The sequence below is a fragment of the Danio aesculapii genome, chromosome 20 (genome assembly GCF_903798145.1).
Source record: "Danio aesculapii chromosome 20, fDanAes4.1, whole genome shotgun sequence".
NCBI lineage: Eukaryota > Metazoa > Chordata > Actinopteri > Cypriniformes > Danionidae > Danio > Danio aesculapii.
The window spans coordinates 18,502,421-18,522,953 of record NC_079454.1 but is presented as its reverse complement, the minus strand read 5'-3'; the positions used below and the strand labels follow the sequence as shown (position 1 = coordinate 18,522,953).

Sequence of the window (20,533 nt, the reverse complement as noted above, 5' to 3'; positions counted from 1 at the left end):
ACATAGAAATGCCAACTGACCCAGCCAGGACTCAAACCAGCAACCTTCTTGCTGCAAGGCAACAGTGCTAACCACTGAGCCACTGTGCTGCCCCATGGAACATTATCTTTACTTGATATTCAAATTATTTTTGCCACAAAAGAAAAATCTATCATTTTCATACCATAAAAAGAGTCAAAAAATATATAATAGCGCATGGCTACATTTATAGTTTCCGCATGGCCATTGGAATTCGTATATTCTGCATTGTAAATTTTATTTAACCAGACGCCACATTTTAGAACACGTCATTTGTAGACAAAGCAGAGTTACAACGTTTAACCATAACAGAGTAAACGTTTATATTTTGCATGTGTTTTAAAGGAGATACTCATTTACTCATTATTTACTCTGTCTCAGGTGGTTCCAGACCTTTATTGGGTTGGACACAAAAGAAGATATTTTGAAGAAAGCTGAAAACCTGTAACCATATTGACTTTCATAATAATAAAATCAATGGTTACAGGTATTCAACTCTCTTCCAAATATCTTCTTTTATGTTATTGGAGTAAATCAGGGGTGTCAAACTCAGGAGGTCCGCAGCCCTGCACAGTTTAGTTCCAACCCTGCTTCAACACACGTACCTTTAGGTTTCAAACAAACCTGAAGGACTTAATTAGTTTGATCAGGTGTGTTTAATTAAGGTTGGAACTAAATTGTGCAAAGCTGCGGCACTCCAGGAACTGAGTTTGACATCTTTGGAGTAAATGATGGCAGAATTTTCAGTCTTTTTAAGGGTCATCATGACAAAATATTTCAAGTAAGTTTGATTAAAGAATTTTATTTTAAATTTCATTGTAAAAGAAATTATGTTAATTAACAGGTTCCACATTTTGATTCAGTTTTTTTTTGTTTATGGTTATAAATTGCATTATGGTTCATTGATCTCTGCTTTGTTGAGTTTTGATCTTGAAAATTCAACTCTGCAGTTCAACAAAGTGACTTTGTTTTGACATTTTAGTAGTTTGAAACAATAAAATGTGTAAGAAATGGTATATAAAATATTATCATATTGCTGTGGGTAGCACAATCACCTCACAGCAAGAAGGTCACTGGTTTGAGCCCCGGCTGAGTCAGTTGGCATTTCTGTGTTTAGTTTGCATGTTCTCGCTGTGTTCGCGTGGATTTCCTCCGGTCCAAAAACATGTGGAATAAGTGAATAAGCTAATATTGTCAGTAGTGTATGCGTGTTAATGAGTGTGTATGGTTGTTTCCCAGTGATGGGTTGCAGCTGGAAGGGCATCCACTGCGTAAAACATGCTGGAAAAGTTGGTGGTTCATTCCGCTGTGGTGACCCCAGATTAATAAAGGGACTAAGCCGAGAAGAGAATGAATGAATATTATCATATTAACAATTACGTTTGTAAAATAAGTGAGAAAATACTGGCAGTTTATTACCAGGTTTTCGTTTACTGTAATTTACAACTCCAACCGAGGTAATATAACACTTCAGCTATTAAAAATATCAACTTGTGTCAACATTTCAACATCAACTTTTTTTAGCATTGTTGGAGGAAAGATCATGACAAGATCCTATTGCCCAATTCAAAAGCATACATGAAAAATTATTATTCTAATTAATATGTGTATTATTCGATTTATGTTTCTGAATACTGTTGATCTCCTAAAAAACTGATTCATTTGTATTTAAAGCTTCATATTTATCTATGTTTGTAGTTTATTTATTTATTCATATTTTATGTAAATGCGCTACTAAAACACCACCAGCATTTAAAATTAAGAACTCTTTTCAGTGGACTGTTGAAATTGTATTTATATTGCAAATATGCATACATTATGAGTAATTCCAGCATTATGGATGTGACATTTGCAGTAAAAATTCAAAACATAAATTTACTGAGAAATTATATGTTTACATTATAATGAAACATCGGTTTATATTTTCCAAAACAACTCAACAAAGAGTTATGGCATCAGAAAAATATCAATCTGTAAACATTTTTTACATTTGAAATGAAGAAAATAAACATGAGTTATAGATGTGACCAAAAAAGTTAAAGAGTTTACAGTACACAACATACTTTGTACAGTAGAAATGTTGTGTATTAAACTGCATAAATCAAAAGAAATAATCCTTATCAAAAGGAGAAGGGTTGGCTCACTATCGAACAACAATGATTGATTTTATTTATTGTACATTTTTGCATTTATGAGGGAAAAGCTTTGTTATGCATGTGACATCTCGGCGATATGGATGTGACAGATGTGAAATTGCCAGTTGTGCGACTTTGCTAAATCGAATATAATTGTCTGAAAACATTGACAGAGACATTTTTGAGTAAATTTACAGTACTGTAATATACATGCTTACGCAAAAAACGTAGAAACGATTTCACTATTTTGGTGAAAACGTTTATTTTTTTCATGGCAAGTTTGACATTTGCTTAGAATTGCTCATATATAGCAGAATATGTGTTAGAAAACTAAATATGTGTGACTCAAGTCAAGATTTATACATCATCTGAAAGATGAATAGGTAAGCTTTTCCATTTAAATACAATTAAAATTATGTTTACTGTTTGGTCAAACTACTTATTGAAAGTTTGCTAAAACAACACAATTCTTAATTTTTTTTTGGGAGGAAAACTTAATTGTTTTATGTTCAATCCACTTAAATTTGTAAAACCTATTAAGTCAAGTCCTTCATGTTGTATAAGGTTGGATAAACATTTCATATTTGAATAAATTCAGCCGATCTCCGGGTCTGGCAGGAAAATTCTTAGCTTAGCTTGGCATAAATCATTGAATCAGATTAGACCATTAGCATCTCGCTCAAAAAAAAAAAAAGTTGATAATTTTCTTATTTAAAGCTGAAGACCAATGAAAAATGAAAAGTTGCTATTTTCTAGCTTGATATGGTTAGGAACTAAACTCTCCTTTTGGCATAATAATTAAACATTGTATGGAACCCAGTCCAATCGATTATATGGAACCAAGCGTTTTTTTACAGCTTAAGATAAAAATATTTGAATTTCTGAGAAAATCACCTTTAAAGTTGTCCAAATTGAGTTCTCTATTCAAAAATTACAATATATTTTTATATAATGTATATTATATATTATATTTTGATGTATTTACAGTGGGAAATCTACAAAATGTCTTTGTGGAAGATGATCTTTGCTCAATATTCGAATGATTTTTGCCATAAAATAAAAATACACTCAATATAAAGTGGGCCAGGGTCATAGAAATGTATATTTTTGTTATTTCAATTGTAGTGCAGCCCTAAAATTCCTAAAATAAATGAGAGCTAAGTAGAGAAATGCGTTCAGCTGAAAAAATGCCTCACTGCCTAAAGCTGTTCAGTTGATTATCTGTTATCGTCAGAAATCGTGCTGTAACACGCCTGCATATTTCACCACCAGACTGACACACTTCACTCAATACACAAAAAAACGTTTTTCCTTTTAGTAATCAGATCTCTTCTTCAGGCCACGTCAATGCTCTCTGACAACATTACAGCATCTCGTCATGTTGTAGGAACTTTTGGAGCTTTTGGCCACACGAGATATTGTCACACATGAGCGAGTTGCGTGACTGTGGTTTGACTGTTTGTGTATCAGGCGGAGATGGCAGTTTCGTCTTTATTAGCAACATTGGCTGTGACTCATCCACACGCAGATGTAAACACACAGACCGCCCTCCACCACACAGGAGACAGGTGACTATAGACTAAGATAGATAAGTCAATTCAGTTCATTATTTTGTTGTACAATAACATATACAAGAAAACGTTGGGAAATGTGCGGTTTTGACAAAGTTGCATCTTTTTGATTGAGTTGAATCATTCTTTCAAAAAATGTGTTCAAAACCACTGATCTTTACGAACGCATAAATGAATCATTAGCTCCCCCGATTCATTAATAAGATTCATTTGGGAATGAGATGTACAAATGTTCTGCACTGGCTTTGTTCTGTGTTATTTCACTGGCAAAATGAAAAAAAACTAAGCAAAAAAACAACTGACAGTATTGAGGCTAAAAGAAGTTTGGATTGTAAATTTAATTAATTAAAAAAAAAAGAAATAGGCACATTTTTCAAGTCCCTTAGAGTTAAACAGTTGAGTTTTACCATATTTTGATCCATTCAGCTGATCCCTGGGTCTTGCGGGGGCACTTTTAGCTTAGCTTAGCATACATTATTGAATCAGATTAGATTGTTAGCATTTCAAAATTGAGTAACAGGCACAATGATATTACGTAGTGCTGTTACCTAGTTACCTAGCTGGTAAGTTACCTTTCGTGCACTGCCTAATATCATTGCACCTGCTGCAGCCATGCTTCGACAGTAAAGTTCCTTGATCATTACGCCACAATGAGGTATAGTTCCTACTCATTTTGACCTAGAAAATTGCAACTTACCATTTTCTGTCGGTCTTAGTACATGATGTAACTACAGAAGAGTCAAACTTTAAATAGGAAAATTATGTGAGATGAAAAAAGATGCTAATGGTCTAATCTGATTCAATTTATGCTAAACTAAGCTAAAATTGCTCCCACTAGGCCCAGAGATTAGCTGAATTAATAAAAAAATTGTCAAACCAAAAATGGTGAGTGTTCTTTTAACTTGTATACAGTAACAATATGGTATATGGGCGACATGGTCAGCTGTTTCCCCCACAGTCCAAAGACATGTGATGTAGGTGAATTGAATAAACTAAATTGTCTGTAGTGTATGTGTGTGAATGAGTGTGTATGGATGTTTTCCAGTACTGGGTTGCAGCTGTAGGGGCATCCGCTGTGTAAGACATATACTGGTTAAATTGGCGGTTCATTCCGCTGTGGCGACTCCAGATTAATAAAGGGACTAAGTCGAAGGAAAATGAATGAATGAATATGGTGTATGAGTATTAAAAGCATAGTCTTAAAGTCTTAAAAGGCATCTAAGTTAAATCATAGGGTCATTCTAAAAGCATTCTAAAACACTTCATTACTTGAATGTTTTTGGACTGGCAAGACTTTGTCTGACAAAGTAAGTGACATTTGATAATGTCAGTTCACACATTGCAACAATAACAGTTAAGCTACGATATTATATTACTTACCACAGCCCTAGCTCACCATACCACTAGCTCACCACACTACTATCTCACTAAATCTAAGATATTAAAATGTGACGCTGGACCACAAAACCAGTCATAAGTGTCCCTTTTGTTTTATATTGAGATTTATATATCACTTAATAAATTATTTGGTTTGTTAGTATAGGAAAATATTTGGCTGATATACAACTATTTTACATTTCTGGAATCTGAGGGTTCAAAAAAATCTAAATATTGAAAAAAATCGCCCTTAAAGTCAGACACATAAGTTCTTAGCAATGCTAATGCTATCCATCAGTCTGTTGATCTCTCTTTCTCTTTCTTTGTCTGTCTATCTTTCTGTCTTTCTACTGTTTTGTCTGTCTGTTCCAGTTCATGCCAAGTTCATAGCTTAATTCATTCCTGTGGCACATGCTGAGAGAAATGCCTTGGCTTGACTTGCAGCTGCTTTAAAAAAAAACAGACTTGTTAGCAAGCAGCTACACTCTTGCTCATAGCCTGGCTCTGGTCTTCATTTGTCTACAGATTAGCATTAGTTAACTTATGTCGTTCTTTAAATTCGAACCTACTCTTATGGCATATTTTGAAGTCCAGAGAAGTCCTATTATAATACAAGCAAGATATATTTCAGCTTAAAGGAATATAATAGAATTTTATTTCAGTTAATCTTTATGTCTAAAGCACTTTTAACAGTATAGATTGTGTAGATTATCATAAATGACACCCTAAATATGAAAATTCTAGCATTGTTTTCTTTTGTTTAACACAACTTAAAAATGTTTAAAACCCTTAGAGTTAGACAATGATTTATATACATTTCCCCCTGTTGTACAATGGCTACAGGATAAACAACATTTATCAAAATATCTTATTTGTCTTACTTATCTTATTTCATGGATGAACTTTATATTTAATATTAAGTTGTGTTAATGCTCATTTAAAGGGATAGTTCACCCAAAAATGAATATTATGCCAGCATTTAATTGTCTCCAACCGGTTTGAGTTTCACAAACAAGATTTTCTGAAGAATGTTGGGGGAAAAAGCCACTGACTTCCACAGTATTTTTTGTTTTGTCAACATTCTTCAGAATATCTTATTTTTGCGTTCAACAGAAAATCTTAAAATCTTAAATTGGTCTGATTTTAGGGGTGAACTCTCCCTTTGAGACTTTAAGTAAATATAAAAGTCCTCTGTTTGGCTGAACGTTGGCTGAACATTTCACCTATTAAATAAATCCTTGTGTAAAGTCCCCAACCAAAGTTCACCAGCTTTATTCAGGTACCATTGGGTTCCAGTCAGCGCAGTGAGTTTATTCATCAGGATAATTGAGTCTCAATGAGCTCAGCCTCTATCTCAGACTGGCCGCTGTTATATCACTGCTGGAATTGCACCAGAAAACACAAGCAGAGCTTCAGTAGCCCACTGTGTTGAGTGGATGAAGGATATTTCTTTTCTCCATCCGTCTCTCTCCCCACCCCCCACCGCTGCCTTTTGTTTTTTCTCATCTCCTGCCGGTGGAAAAGACTGATGTCACGTCACCATTGTGAGGGACACTAAATGCACCAAATGCTTCTTTCATCCGCTCTTGCTTTATGAACACTTGTTTCTAGTGGGTGAAATGGGGGCGGGGCAAAACATTCCCTCTGTTGACCCCCCAGGCGGTGGAATGTGTGCCAAACTTCACTTATTTACAGCACAGACAAACTATAAGCACGTGTCCGCAGTCATGCACCGACGATACTGAAGGCTAAACAATGCGTACGCTAGTAAATGGCAGCACCAGCCGAGCAGAATTGTCTTTATTGAGTGAAGAGCTTTGTGCTATTTATTGCTAAAAACAGGATCGCCTTGTGCTAATCTGGGGAAAAAAGTGTTTAACACGGGATTATAAAAAATAATGGGTCTTATTTACACAGTTTTTGCATGAAAATTGTGCGTACACATGTTTTTGTCATAAATCATAATTCATCAAAACTTTCATACAAAAATTTATTTAAAATGGCTGAAAAAAATCAAGAACAGCTTACTTATATCACATGTACACATTTTTGCGGGAAATGTGCGTACGGATGTTTTCACGAATAAAATATGAATTATGAAAGCATTTGTGCTAAAATATATATTTGAAATGTCCGAAAAACGTCAAGAACAACCTATATCACATGTACATGTTTTCGCATGAAATGTGCTTACGAATGTTTTCGCGAATAAATGATGATTCATCAAAAAATTTGTACTAAAATGTATTTAAAATGCCAGAAAAAATAATTAAAGAACAACTGATTCCACACATACACATTTTTTTTTTGTGAAATGTTCATATGGACGCTATATATTAGAAATGTCTGATAAAATTCAAGAACAATTTATATCACACGTGCACATTTTTGCGTGAAATGTGTGTATGGACGTTTTTGTGAATATTTCATGATTCACCAATTTCGTACAGAAATTACTTCGAAATGTTTGAGAAAAAATTAGAAACAACTTGTACCACACGCACACATTTTTGCATGAAATGTGCATATAAATGTTTTCAAAACTAAATCATGATTCATCTAAATTTTCATACTAAAAATTTATTTGAATTGTTCGAAAAAAATTAAAGAACAACTTATATCACACTTATTTAGGGGTGTGCAATGTGACGATATATATCATATGGACAAAATAAAAAGTCTGTTGTTTCATATTATATATTTTTTCATGGTTTAACAAAATACATTGTTTACGGTAATACATTTTCATAATTTATACAAGCTCAATATTACACACCATTACACCATATTGATTGAATTTAGCATTTTATTTAACAATTTTTTTTTTTAATGTTGGACCTGCAATCATGTGTTTTTGAAGTCACATATGAAGGACGTTTATGAGTATATACTTTAAAATGCAAATGCAAAGGAAATAATACACATTATTGCGTCAAATGGTTGTATAGACGTTTCCGCAAATATATCATAATTTATCAAAATATTCATGCCAAAAGTTATCCTAGTGTTTAAAAAAATTCAATAACTTACACCACACGCACACGTTTTTGCTTGAAATGTCCATACAGATGTTTTCACGAATATTTCATGATTCATCAAAACTTTCAAACAAAAACATTATTTGAAAAATTTAAAAACAACTTATACTACACGTACACATTTTTATCTGAAATGTGTGTACAAATGTTTTTCGCAACTAAATTATGATTCGTCACAACAATTTATTCGAAATGTCCGCTAGTGCACATTGTTATTTTTCAGGTGAACATCTCATTTGTCCAAGTTAATCCACTGAAATTTGTTGTTGTTGTTGTTGTTGTTGTTGTTGTTTGTTGAAAGCTCCGTCCCCTACTCAATTTTCAGTTTAAGTTGGAAGTACATCAACACACTGATATAGAAGTATGCAAATAGGCCACACACTTCTGTTTACTGGTATTAGCATTTACGTCTGAATTAGCAAATTAGTATAGAGTAAGTTTCAGCTGGTCTTGGAGTATTGTAATACTGTTTACTAAAACGTTACTGTAAATATAAAGAAAGTCTAAGCTTTCATTGTACTAATGATACAAGTGGATCAGTTCACTTTAGAAATATTTAGTAATATATTTATAGTATGCCGATTTAAGGGTGTGCAATGTGACGAATATATTGTATGGACAAAATTTAGTTTCATATTATATATATATTTTTAATGGTGTAACAAAATACATTGTTGATTTACATTATGAGCTCAAAAGTATGAGAGAAACATTTGACCTTATTACATTAAGCTTTTTGTGAACTATTAATTAATTGATTGAATTTATAGAAGCGGTACTATATTGTGATATATATTGTTATCATGATATGAGAGCAATATCGCCCAGCTCAATGTTGAATCACAGACTGTGACATGATTCCATAAGGATGAAGTCCTCGGTTTTAGGTGTGATGCACGTTTTGTTTGGGATAAAAATATTTGGTTTGCATATTTCTCTTCTCGCACTTCTGCTAAAGGGCAGGTCTGGGATGGCGTGTGATTCCCACAGGCCTCGATATGGAGTGGAAGAGCAACACTCGGAATCTTGGAGGAGTTTCAGACGCACGCGGAGAACAATAAACATTCTTGAGCTTTCCAAAGGCTCAGTAGGAACGCATTAGAAACACACACTGCTACTGCCTTTTGTACACACACGCTGACTTTCTCAGCGTGTCAATGAGAGACTCCATCGGGACAGGGGACGCAGAGAGAAAGACACTCTACTCTCTCATTTGTAACCCCGGCTCGGCTCTCTAATATGACATTTTAAGCCTGTTAGTTATTTGGATGCGAGCGGATACGATTAGTGGGCTTTACGGTGGTTTTTTCCCACCATGTAGCCCCGCATGAAAGACCTCATGCATTGCAGTCATGTTTCCTAACTGCTACGGTGGGAGCTACTGTACTCTGGACATTATTATCTCCTTTATATTTACTCAGCAGGGCAAGATTTGTTTATATCTGAGACTTTTCTCTAAACAAGATTCAAAGTTGTCACATGTAGCTTTTCCTGAGTGTTTCCTTTCCTTTCAAAACTGAAAATGCACTCACTGTTTACTTTCCCTCAAGTGGTTCCAAACCTTTATGAGTTTCTGTCTTCTGTTGAACACTACAGAAGATGTTTTGAAGAATGTTGGAAATGGGTAACCATTGACTTCCATTGTAGGAAAAACAAATACTTTGGAAGTTAATAGTTACAGGTTTTCAGTTTTCCAATCAGTATTTGATGCATTTTTTTGTGGAGTTGCAACCATGAGTCACATGCAATGTCGTTACAAAGTTCACGCACACACACACAGCGAGGACACACACAGCGCAGACACACACACACACAGCGCAGACACACACACACACACACACACACACACACACACACACACACACACATACACACACACACACACACACACACAGAGTTTAGCTTTGCACTCTTTTTGCACGCATATGTGACAGGATACAGGTTAATCTCCACTGCTGTTTGAATATCTGTTATGTTGTTATACAAAATAAACCTGATTTAATGTCCACAAACCGGGATGAAGCGTCTTTTATAATTGTTCTGACACATGGCTGTGCTGGTAAAGTGAATCTGAAGTGAATCACTTTAATTCATTACACACATGCTCTGTTTTAAAACATTTTAAACTTGTACAACCCACTCTTCTTGATCACATTTGATGACGATTGCCTATCATTGCAAACTGAACAGACCTTTAATCCCGGTTGCTTTGCGCACGTCCTCTCTTGTTGATATGATTATATGTGTTACTACGGAGACATGTTAATGCCAGCCTGTCAATCAATATTGACAACGTCAAGTTGCGGTCGATCTGAAAACCGATCCAATTGGTGCACTGTTTTTATGTTGTTAAATTGGGAAAAAAAAAAGGACTGGGTGTGTTTATATCACCCCAATATGACAGTCTATACACTATACCTACATATTTGTCTGTCCAAACAGCTTTAAAAGTAGTTTTTTCACCATAGGTGCCCTTTAATGTATGTTTAGATTAGATTAATCAAGTATTTTGTTTTCTGATCATATTTGGATTTTAATTTTCTATTTTGGGTGAAGTATTCCTTTAATGCTTAATTTGAAGGCTTGCAGAGCTTGTGATCATGTAAACAGATCTCCACCCACTGACATCCTCTTTGATCTGTAGTCTTCAACTTTCTCTTGTAAACCGTGAGACTGTCAGACCTGATTGGAGCATCTGGGAAAAGATGTGCAGAAGATGGTTGATTTTTGTATTATTATTTTATCTGCATATAATTGATGTTCAGGGCGACAATATGGCTTAGTGGTTGCCTCACAGCAAGAAGGTCGCTGGTTCGAGTTTCTATGTGGAATTTGCATGTTCTCCCCGTGTTCGCTTTGGTTTCCTCTGGGTATCTGGTTTCCTCTACAGTCCAATATGCACTATAGCTGAATTGAATTAGCTAAATTTTCCATAGTGTATAGATGTTTCCCAGTACTGGGTTGTGGCTAGGCATCCGCTGTGTAAAACATATGCTGGATAAGTTGGTGGTTCATTCCGCTGTGGCGACTCCTGATGAATAAAGGGACTAAGCCGAAGGAAAATGAACGAATGAATGAACAATTGATGTTCAGTATGATGTTCAATCACTTCATCAGTAAAATAAACATTCACCAAATTAAACATAAACTCTTTTAAAAGGGTCTTGTTTGACAATATATTTTTATTTCATCAATTATTTTTATTTTAAAGTGTTCATCCATAGTTTTGTTCAGTTCATAGCTTTACTATCATTTATTTTACCTACTTTTCAGAGGTTTTTTTAGATGTCTTTTATTTCGCTGCCAAAAGAATCTACAAAGTAATCAAATAATCGCTTAAATTTCAGAGTGAGCTCAGAACAACTGACGTTAAGTACCACTATCGATTGTAGGTGGATTAACTGTACTTTACTTACAAAAATATATGTATATAAATTTTAACTGCTTATCTGTCTGAAACTTAACCCTTTTTTCACCTCGCCACTTCACCAATTTATTGACATATAAAAATCACAGCAGTCCTTCACCAAATGTGCATGTCAATCAAACAAATCAAACATCCCCTTCAGTTTTGCCTGATTATTTAACGTAGGAATACTCCGACAACAAAAGCTCATGCACTGCATTGACTCTTTTTGTTGACACTTTTCTCGAATGCGGAGGCTTTTTTCAGTCTGCACCATTGACGCTGCATCTCTCTTTCTGAGCTTACAAAATGCAGCTGTTGTCTCTCAGTAGGAGCGCTGAGAGCGAAGGCATTCAGGAGTCCCCAAATGCGACCTTTGACCCCGCTTTGCCTTCTTTTCTCACTTTCTCTTTGATTTTAAAAGAAGCTTCTACCCCCAACAAAGAGATACTTTTATACTGCGGTCCAACAAACAGTGAACAGAAGGCTCCTTATTAGTTGACAGTTTCAACTAATACGCATGGATTTTGTTTTACTGACTATAATGTTGATTAACTGTTCATTAATAGTTCAGACACACTAAAACATAACCTAACTTTTGTTTAAGTTATGAGTTTTTGGCTTGATTCTAATCCAAATATCTAAAAATTCTTAAATCAAGAAGCGTTGTGTAGACAAGTGACACATAGTTTTGTTTTCAGAAATTATAGGTCAAAATTAAGTTTCTTTCTTAAAACACGATAATAATCTGCCAGTGGGGTAAGTAAAATAATCTTGGTTTCAGTTTGGAATAAGTTTTTTTGCTTACCCCACTGGTAGGTTATTTCACTTGTTTTAAGGAAAAACTCATTGAATTTTTACCTATTAGTTTTGAAAACAAAACATTATTACTTAGAAAATGTTTTTTGATTTAAGACTTTTGAGATATTTGGAGCAGAAACATTCTAACATTCTAAGTAAGAACAGCATTTGATTTTGCAGGCTTTCAAAGTATACTCCATTTGACATACAACCCCAAATCAGAAAAAGTTGGGACGGTATGGACATCGCAAATAAAAAAAAAGAAGTGATTTCTAAATTTACTTTGATTGTATTTCATTGCAGACAATACACCAAACATTATGTAATTTGTACCTCATGATTTTATTTTTTTTAATAAATACTTATTCCAATTTTGGTTCTTACAGCACATTTCAAAAACAGTAAAGCATTTACCACTTTGTAATGTTGCCATTCCTTTCAACAACACTTAAAAGATGTTTAGGGATTGATGAAGTGTTTCAGGTGTAATTTTGTCCCAGTCTTCCTGCAAACAAGTCTTAAGGTGGGCAACAGTACAGGGTCTTCGTTGTGGAATTTTGCACTTTAAACTGTGCCACACATTCTCTATTGGAGACAGGTTAGGACTGTCGGCAGGCCAGTCAAGAACCTGAATACTCTTTCTCCGCAGAATATTGTGCTCCAAAATATGTACATTTCAGCATTAATGGTACCATCACATAAGTGCAAATTACCTTTGCCAAGGGCACTGACACAACCCAATACCATGACAGCCCCTGGCTTTTGGACTTGTTGCTGGTAGCAGTCTGGATGGTCCTTTTCTTTGGTTTGGAGTACACGGTGTCCATTTCTCCCAAAACTTACCTGAAATAATGAGTCATCTGACCCCAGTACAAGTTTCCACTGTGTGATGGTCCATCCCATATGCCTCCGAGACAAGAGAAGTTGAAGGGGCTTCTGGACACTGTTAACATAGGGCTTCCTTTAGGCACTGTACAGTTTTAACTGCCATTTGTGGATGTAACTACGTATTGTGGTACTTGACAAAGGTTTTCCAAAGTAGTCCTGAGCCTATGAGGTTATAATGCTTACAGATGATTGACATTTCTTGATGCAGTGTTGCCTGAGGGATTGGAGATCACGGTTGTTCAGCTTAGGCTTGAGCCCTTGTTTTTCAAGGACTGAAATTCCTCCAGATACCTTGAATCTTTTAATTATGTTATGCACTATTTAAAGTGAAATATCCAAATGTCTTCCTATCTTTCTTTAATGAACATTGTTTTTAAACATTTCAATAATTTTCTCATGTATTTGTTGGCAAACTGGCGATCCTCTGCCCATCTTTGCTTCTAACAGACTAGACCTTTCTTGGATGCTGCTTTTGAACCAAACCATAATTACAATCACCTGTTGACATCACCTGTTTTAAATCACATCATTATTATATAACCAATTTACCTGAATTCTAGCCCTAAACTGCTCCTGTCCCAACTTTTTTTGATCAGGTAACTGTCACTTAGCGAGATCGAGAGTCTTGAATCTAACGCAAACATCTTATATTGATTTAACATCTCCATGTTTGCACGGACAGTTGAGGTGTCAGATAAAAATGTGGATTTACCTGAAATACTGTCTTTGTTTTCTGTCCCTCAGGGCTGGATGACAGCCTCCAGCAGTACATCTCCAACTTTGAGAGAGAGAAGATCAGCGGAGAGCGGCTGCTGAAGATTTCCCATCAGGAGCTGGAAGAGCTGGCAGTCACCCGCGTCGGACATCAGGAGCTCATTCTGGAGGCGGTGGACTTGCTCTGCGCATTGGTCAGTAGTTCATCCACCAAACAGCTTGTCTTTTGTCGAATCGCTCGCTTAGATCTCTCACAGAGACCCTCCAATACACTTTGCTTCATCAGAGAGTGTGTGTAGATGTTCAAACACCTGGCTTGGGTTTCGCAATATATCGTTTCAGCATCGATATTGCAATGTGTGCATCTGCAATAGTTGCTGGATCTGCAATTTCAAGTATGGGTTATTGTTGACCAGGAACTTGTAGATTAATTATAATTATTGTGTAGTTAATGTTTAATAATTGCATTTTTTCTCCATTAAACATATCAAGTCAGTTTGAAGCATTCAGGCATAAGAAACAATAGCATTTGTAGCTTTAACAAAAACTAATTGAGTAACATTTTTATATATCGTGTCATATAAAGTGTCATTTTACATTAAATTTTTTTAATATTTGTGCCCAACTGCCATTAATGGTACATTCACATCAGACTTGAATGAAGCATTAAGTGTGAGTGATTCACATGTTAAGTCAATGCAAAGACATGATTAGACATCAGTTGGTGCTATTTGCCCGAATGCGCCGATTCGACTCGCTTAACGTGTGATTTGTCTGAATCGTGTTGAGTTGGAAAAATCTGAACTTTGGCAGACATTCGCGCCGCGTTAACCAATCAGGAACTTGCTAATTACGTGCTAATCATGTAATCAGTGCATCTAATTGCGTGCTAATAGCCCAATCTATTTGCACAAACCGCATCTGGTGTTGAACTCCCCATCAGACTTACCAGACAAATACAAAGCACTTTTTTACTCTGCTTTCTATGTTTTTCCCCCAATACAAATCTAGTTAAAAGTTAATTTGAATAATTTCTGCAAATGGACTCCCATATAAAATCATCCAAAACATTCTGAAATAGTGAATTCTTCACAAAAAAAGTTATTCAATCCTTCTGGTGAAATGTATTTTTGTCTTGCAATGCATATCGCAAAAACAAAATACTGCAATGTCAATTTTTCCCCCAATATTGTGCAACCCTTCACCTGGTCAAAATATGAGTTTAGATGAGTGCAGAGGTTGGAAAACATCAGAATGTTGGGTCAAAATCAGCAAAATTTGCGCAAAACAGCAATATTGCGATAATAAAACATTTGCAAATAAAGCAAAGAGTCAAGAGTCGATGAGAACAAAAACGTCACTTCCCAATGAACTGGCATCAAATATCGATACGAAATATGGAGTTGCTGCAGTAGGAGAAGCTACTGTGGGCGTTTTCCTTATATAGTAAATTTAATTTCGACTCGAATGCGCAGTGACTTTCAGAATCACAAAACTCTCTATAGGAGCGCAAGACAGTTCTGGACATAATAATATCAAACCACTTTGATAATTGAGGGAATTTAGAATGACCAAAACAACATTTCAAATGTTTTACAATACGTTCGCTCTGTTTTTTTGTCCATTAATGCAGTCCCATCGTGACCATTATTATTATCACATGATCTGTTCACACAAAATCACATTACTTTTTTGATGCGCATCCTGGACTTAATTCTGTAAATATGTTTCTGTTGCACGTGGAGCTTGTCATTTCCATTAAGCAACTTGTTACGCTATATTCCAAAATGCGCATAAAAATCGGTGGATGCTAACAACATTTTGACAGTTAATCAGACCACGCAAACATACAGATTAGTTGGGCCAACTTAATAGTTTGACACAAATGCTGTTATCTAACACTGGAGGAGATCAGTTATAGGTGGAGGCTGCCGTGAACAGGAAACCTGTGATTTCCTAAGCATTCCGATCAGCTGTTCTCTCTCTCGCTCACGCGTTTCCTTCCCAAGATTTCTTCCTGACTTCCTTTGCTCTCTCTCAGACAGAATTAGTGATTTTAAAAACACATGGTGCAGTTGAGGAACATTCTGACCTGTGTGTGTGTGTGTGTGTGTGTGTGTGTGTGTGTGTGTGTTTTGGTGCTCAGTTAGCAACCCCTGCTGATTCTTATCGGAGAATCTGTGTTAACGGCAGCTCTGTACCAACATGCTGGCGAATATATGAATAGAGAGGGTCAGTTGGAACAAACAGGGTCCACTGTGTCCATTCAGTCGGTACTCATGGCTGACACAGGAGTTTATAATAAGAGACTGCACTGACGGGCTTTTTCTTATCTTACTATTGCTTTTGTTAATTTGTTTGTATGTGTCAATGGATTTTTTTGGTTTAGAAAATTCCTAAGTTGAATCATGTTGACTTTACAAGTTGTTTCAACTTCCAAACAAACTTAAAACATCAAGATAAAATGTGTATGATAAAAAAAAAACGTCAAAAGCTGGATTAACTCATTAAAATAATATAACAAAACTTTTATCATGATTTATTTTGATCATATTGATTTTTTATTTTTTTTATTTAACTACTTATGATGTTACTTAAAGGGATATTTCACCCAGATATCATTCACTCACCCTCGCAAAGAATTTGATATTTATATATTTTATTTAGTTCACAACCAGAGAGCCCCAGGTTATTTATTTATAAATCTTATTAATATATATTTTTTCATTATTATTATTAAATAGGATTATGAAATAATTTAATTATATTTTGTATATTTTATAGGATAAAAATATTAATAGTTAAAAAATATAATAATACTGTGTGCAAATTTTAATGTCGATTTTACAATGTGTGATTTGTACTGTTTTATTTTTTTAACTTTTACACAAAAGTATAGATTTTTTTTTGTATAAAATATATAATCGTCCAACCAACCAATCAATATAATCAACAAACCAATCAATATAATCAACCAACCAATCTATATTATCAACCAACCAACCAACCAACCAACCAAAATAATGAAACAACTAACCAACCAACCTATATAATCGACCAACCAATTAACCAACCAACATATATAATCAATCAAACCACCAACCAACCTATATAATCAACCTACCAACCAACGTACCTATATAATCAATCAACCAACCAACCTATCAACCAACCAACCTATATAATCAACCAACCAATCAACCAACCAACCTATCAACCAACCAACCTATATAATCAACCAACCAATCAACCAACCAACTAACCTATATAATCAATCAACCAACCAACCAACCTATATAATCAATCAACCACTCAACCAATCAACCAACCAACCAACCAACCAACCAACCAACCAACCTATATAATCAATCAACTAACCTATATAATCAATCAACCAACCAACCAACCTATATAATCAATCAACCACTCAACCAATCAACCAACCAACCAACCAACCAATCAACCTATATAGTCAACCAACCAACCTATATAATCAATCAATCAACCAACCAACCTATATAATCAACTAATATAATCAATCAATCAACCAACCAATAAATCAATATATCAACCAATGCTTCAATCAATCAACCAACTAACCAACATATATAACCAACCAACCAACCAACCAACCAACCAACCTATATAATAAATCAATCAACCAACCAACCTAGACAATCAAACAATCAACCAACCAATCATATAATCAATCAATCATCCAATAAATCAATCAATTAACCAACCAACCTATATAATCAATTAACCAACCAGTCAACCAACCAACCAACCTATATAATCGACCAACCAACCAATCAATATAATCCACCAACCAATCTATATTATCAACCAACCAACCAACCAACCAACCAGTCAATCAATATAATGAACCAACTAACCAACCAACCTATATAATCGACCAACCAACCAACCTACCAATCAACCAAACTATATAATCAATCAATCAGTCAATAAACCAACCTATATAATCAACAACCAACCAACCAACCAACCAACCAACCTATATAACCAACCAACCAACCAACCAACCTATATAATCAACCAACCAACCAACCAACCAACCAATCAACCAACCAACCTATATAATCAATCAACCAATCAACAAACCAACCAACCTATATAATCAATCAACCGACCAACCTATATAATCAATCATTCAACCAACCAACCAACCAACCAGCTAATATAATCAATCAACCAACCAACCTATATAATCAATCAACCAACCAACCTATATAACCAATCAACCAACCAACTAACCTATATAATCAATCAACTAATCAACCAACCAACCTATATAACCAACCAACCAACCAACTAACCTATATAGTCAACCAACCAACCTATATAATCAATCAACCAATCAACCTATATAGTCAACCAACCAACCTATCAACCAACCAACCAGTTTATTTAACCAACCAACCAACCAACCAACCAAGTGAAGTCAAGTCAAGTCTACATTTGATTTCATAAACATTAAAACAGTATGCTCTCAATTGCACAAATGTGTGTAGTATGCAGTTCTGTTTGTGTACCACACTCTACATCTGCTATGTCTTTACCATCACGTACCTGCCAGTGGCCTCATGGGATAGTACATGTGCACTTCTGAGTCTTTTTCGGAAATAGTAAGTCATCCAGGAACTTTTTTTGCCTACTGTTTTATGAACACCGTAAATTCAGATATATGTTTTTGGCTCCAACACTGCCTTTTCGTCACCATATGTAGACAGTTAGACGGTGGAACCCCAGGTTGAGCAAATGACAGCCATGTGTGAACCACTTCTCTTCATCCCTCCATAATTACACAAAAGGTGTTTTTTTTTAAGAATATGCCTAAAGCAAAGTAAACGGAAGGTTTGTGGTTTGGTGTTGAGTCGTGTGTTAAAGCTCTACCTGTTTGACTGGGTGGCTTTTCACAGGGATGTTATTTAGATGATGTTATGAGAGGTTTAGCTCAGTTGTTTCAGTTTGTTTTGAAAAATCACCTGCAGCATTCAAGTGCAGGACTACAGAGGAACTGTAGAATGAAGGCTGGGATAGATATTGTGCAGTTGAGTTTGTGAGAGGCCGGCTATAGCACTCAGGGGTAGAGTGTTCTGGAAGAGCAGGAAACAGATGTGACCCACCCACCTGTCACACACACATGTACACAAAGACTTACACACACACATTCTCTCTGTCTGTCTCTCTCTCTCTCTCTCTCTCTCTCACACACACACACACACACACACACACACACACACAATTTGGGTTTTTATGTTTTACGGGGAATTCTCCTAGACATAAGGATGTTTATACTGTTCAAACTGTACATATATACTACCTGACAAAAGTCTTGTCGCCTATCCAAGTTTTAGGAACATCAAATAATAACTTGACTTCTAGTTGATCATTTGGTATCAGAAGTGGCTTATATGAAAGGCAAAGATCTCTAGATTACGCTTATTTTACTAAAATAATATATGACCATGCCTTGATTTTTAATTATTTAATTAGGACTACAAGGTCTGACTTTGCTTCAACAAAAGTCTTGTCACTTAACAGAAATGATGTACAGTATAGAATATAAAGTCATGGTGCAGTGGAAAAAGAATTAATATTGTGTATGACTTCCATGAGCTTGGAGGATTCGTACATTTCCGCAATGACTCAAATAACTTATTAATAAAGTCATCTGAAATGGCAAAGAAAGCGTTCTTGCAGGACTCCCAGAGTTCATCAAGATTCTTTGGATTCATTTTCAATGCTTCCTCCTTCATCTTACCCCAGACATGCTCAATAATGTTTATGTCTGGTGACTGGGTTGGCCAATCCTGAAGCACCTTGACCTTCTTTGCTTTTTAGAAACTTTGCTGTGGAGGCTGAAGTATGAGAAGGAGCACTATCCTGCTGAAGAATTTGCCCTCATTTGTGGTTTGTAATGTAATGGGCAGCACGGGAACCAAAAGCGTCCTAATGCTATCAAAATTTACTGGTATTGCTATACTTGTGGGGACATACTAGGAATACTAGCAACACACACATTGGGTTTTCATGTTCATGTTTCATGTTATAGACATAACACTTCCCCTAAACCATTCTGCAGTTTTAAAATACTTCAGAATACATCATTCTGTATCATTTTTGAACCATTTTCCTCAAAGGGATCAACCGAAATGTGCTTACAAAGTCAAATATGTCTAGAATAACCACACAAATTAATGAATACCCCACACACACATACTTAAACACACACATTCAATGATACAAACACAGTCGGCTCGAGCAGGAAAATATGTCACGCCATTGTTCCAGTAGTTTCCGCCCAGTGGACTGACTCGCCCTCATCTCAGCTCTGTGTATCTGTTAGGTCTCTGGTTATTTTTAAAATCACTTTCATGAACGTTTAGAGGACGTGCCCTGGCTCACTTCCACAACAGTAAAGTTTTTTGGGGTTCTTTGAAGAAGCTTGGAATTCCGATTAAATGTTAAGCGGTGGCACAGTGTTTAGCACTGTGGCCACACAGCAAGAAGGTTGCTGGTTTGAGTCCCGGCTGGGTTAGTTGGCATTTCTGTGTGGAG

The 20,533-nt window shown here is 35.6% G+C and overlaps 1 protein-coding gene across 1 annotated transcript in view; it reads left to right on the top strand.

The window, feature by feature from the left end:
* The window catches only part of LOC130247967 (connector enhancer of kinase suppressor of ras 3-like), a 115,141-nt gene that overhangs the window by 7,825 nt on the left and 86,783 nt on the right, over positions 1-20,533 (top strand). Inside the window, exon 2 of the mRNA XM_056481483.1 lies at positions 13,979-14,142. Within this exon, the coding sequence (XP_056337458.1) occupies positions 13,979-14,142 (164 nt within the window). The remainder of the gene's footprint in view (positions 1-13,978; positions 14,143-20,533) is intronic.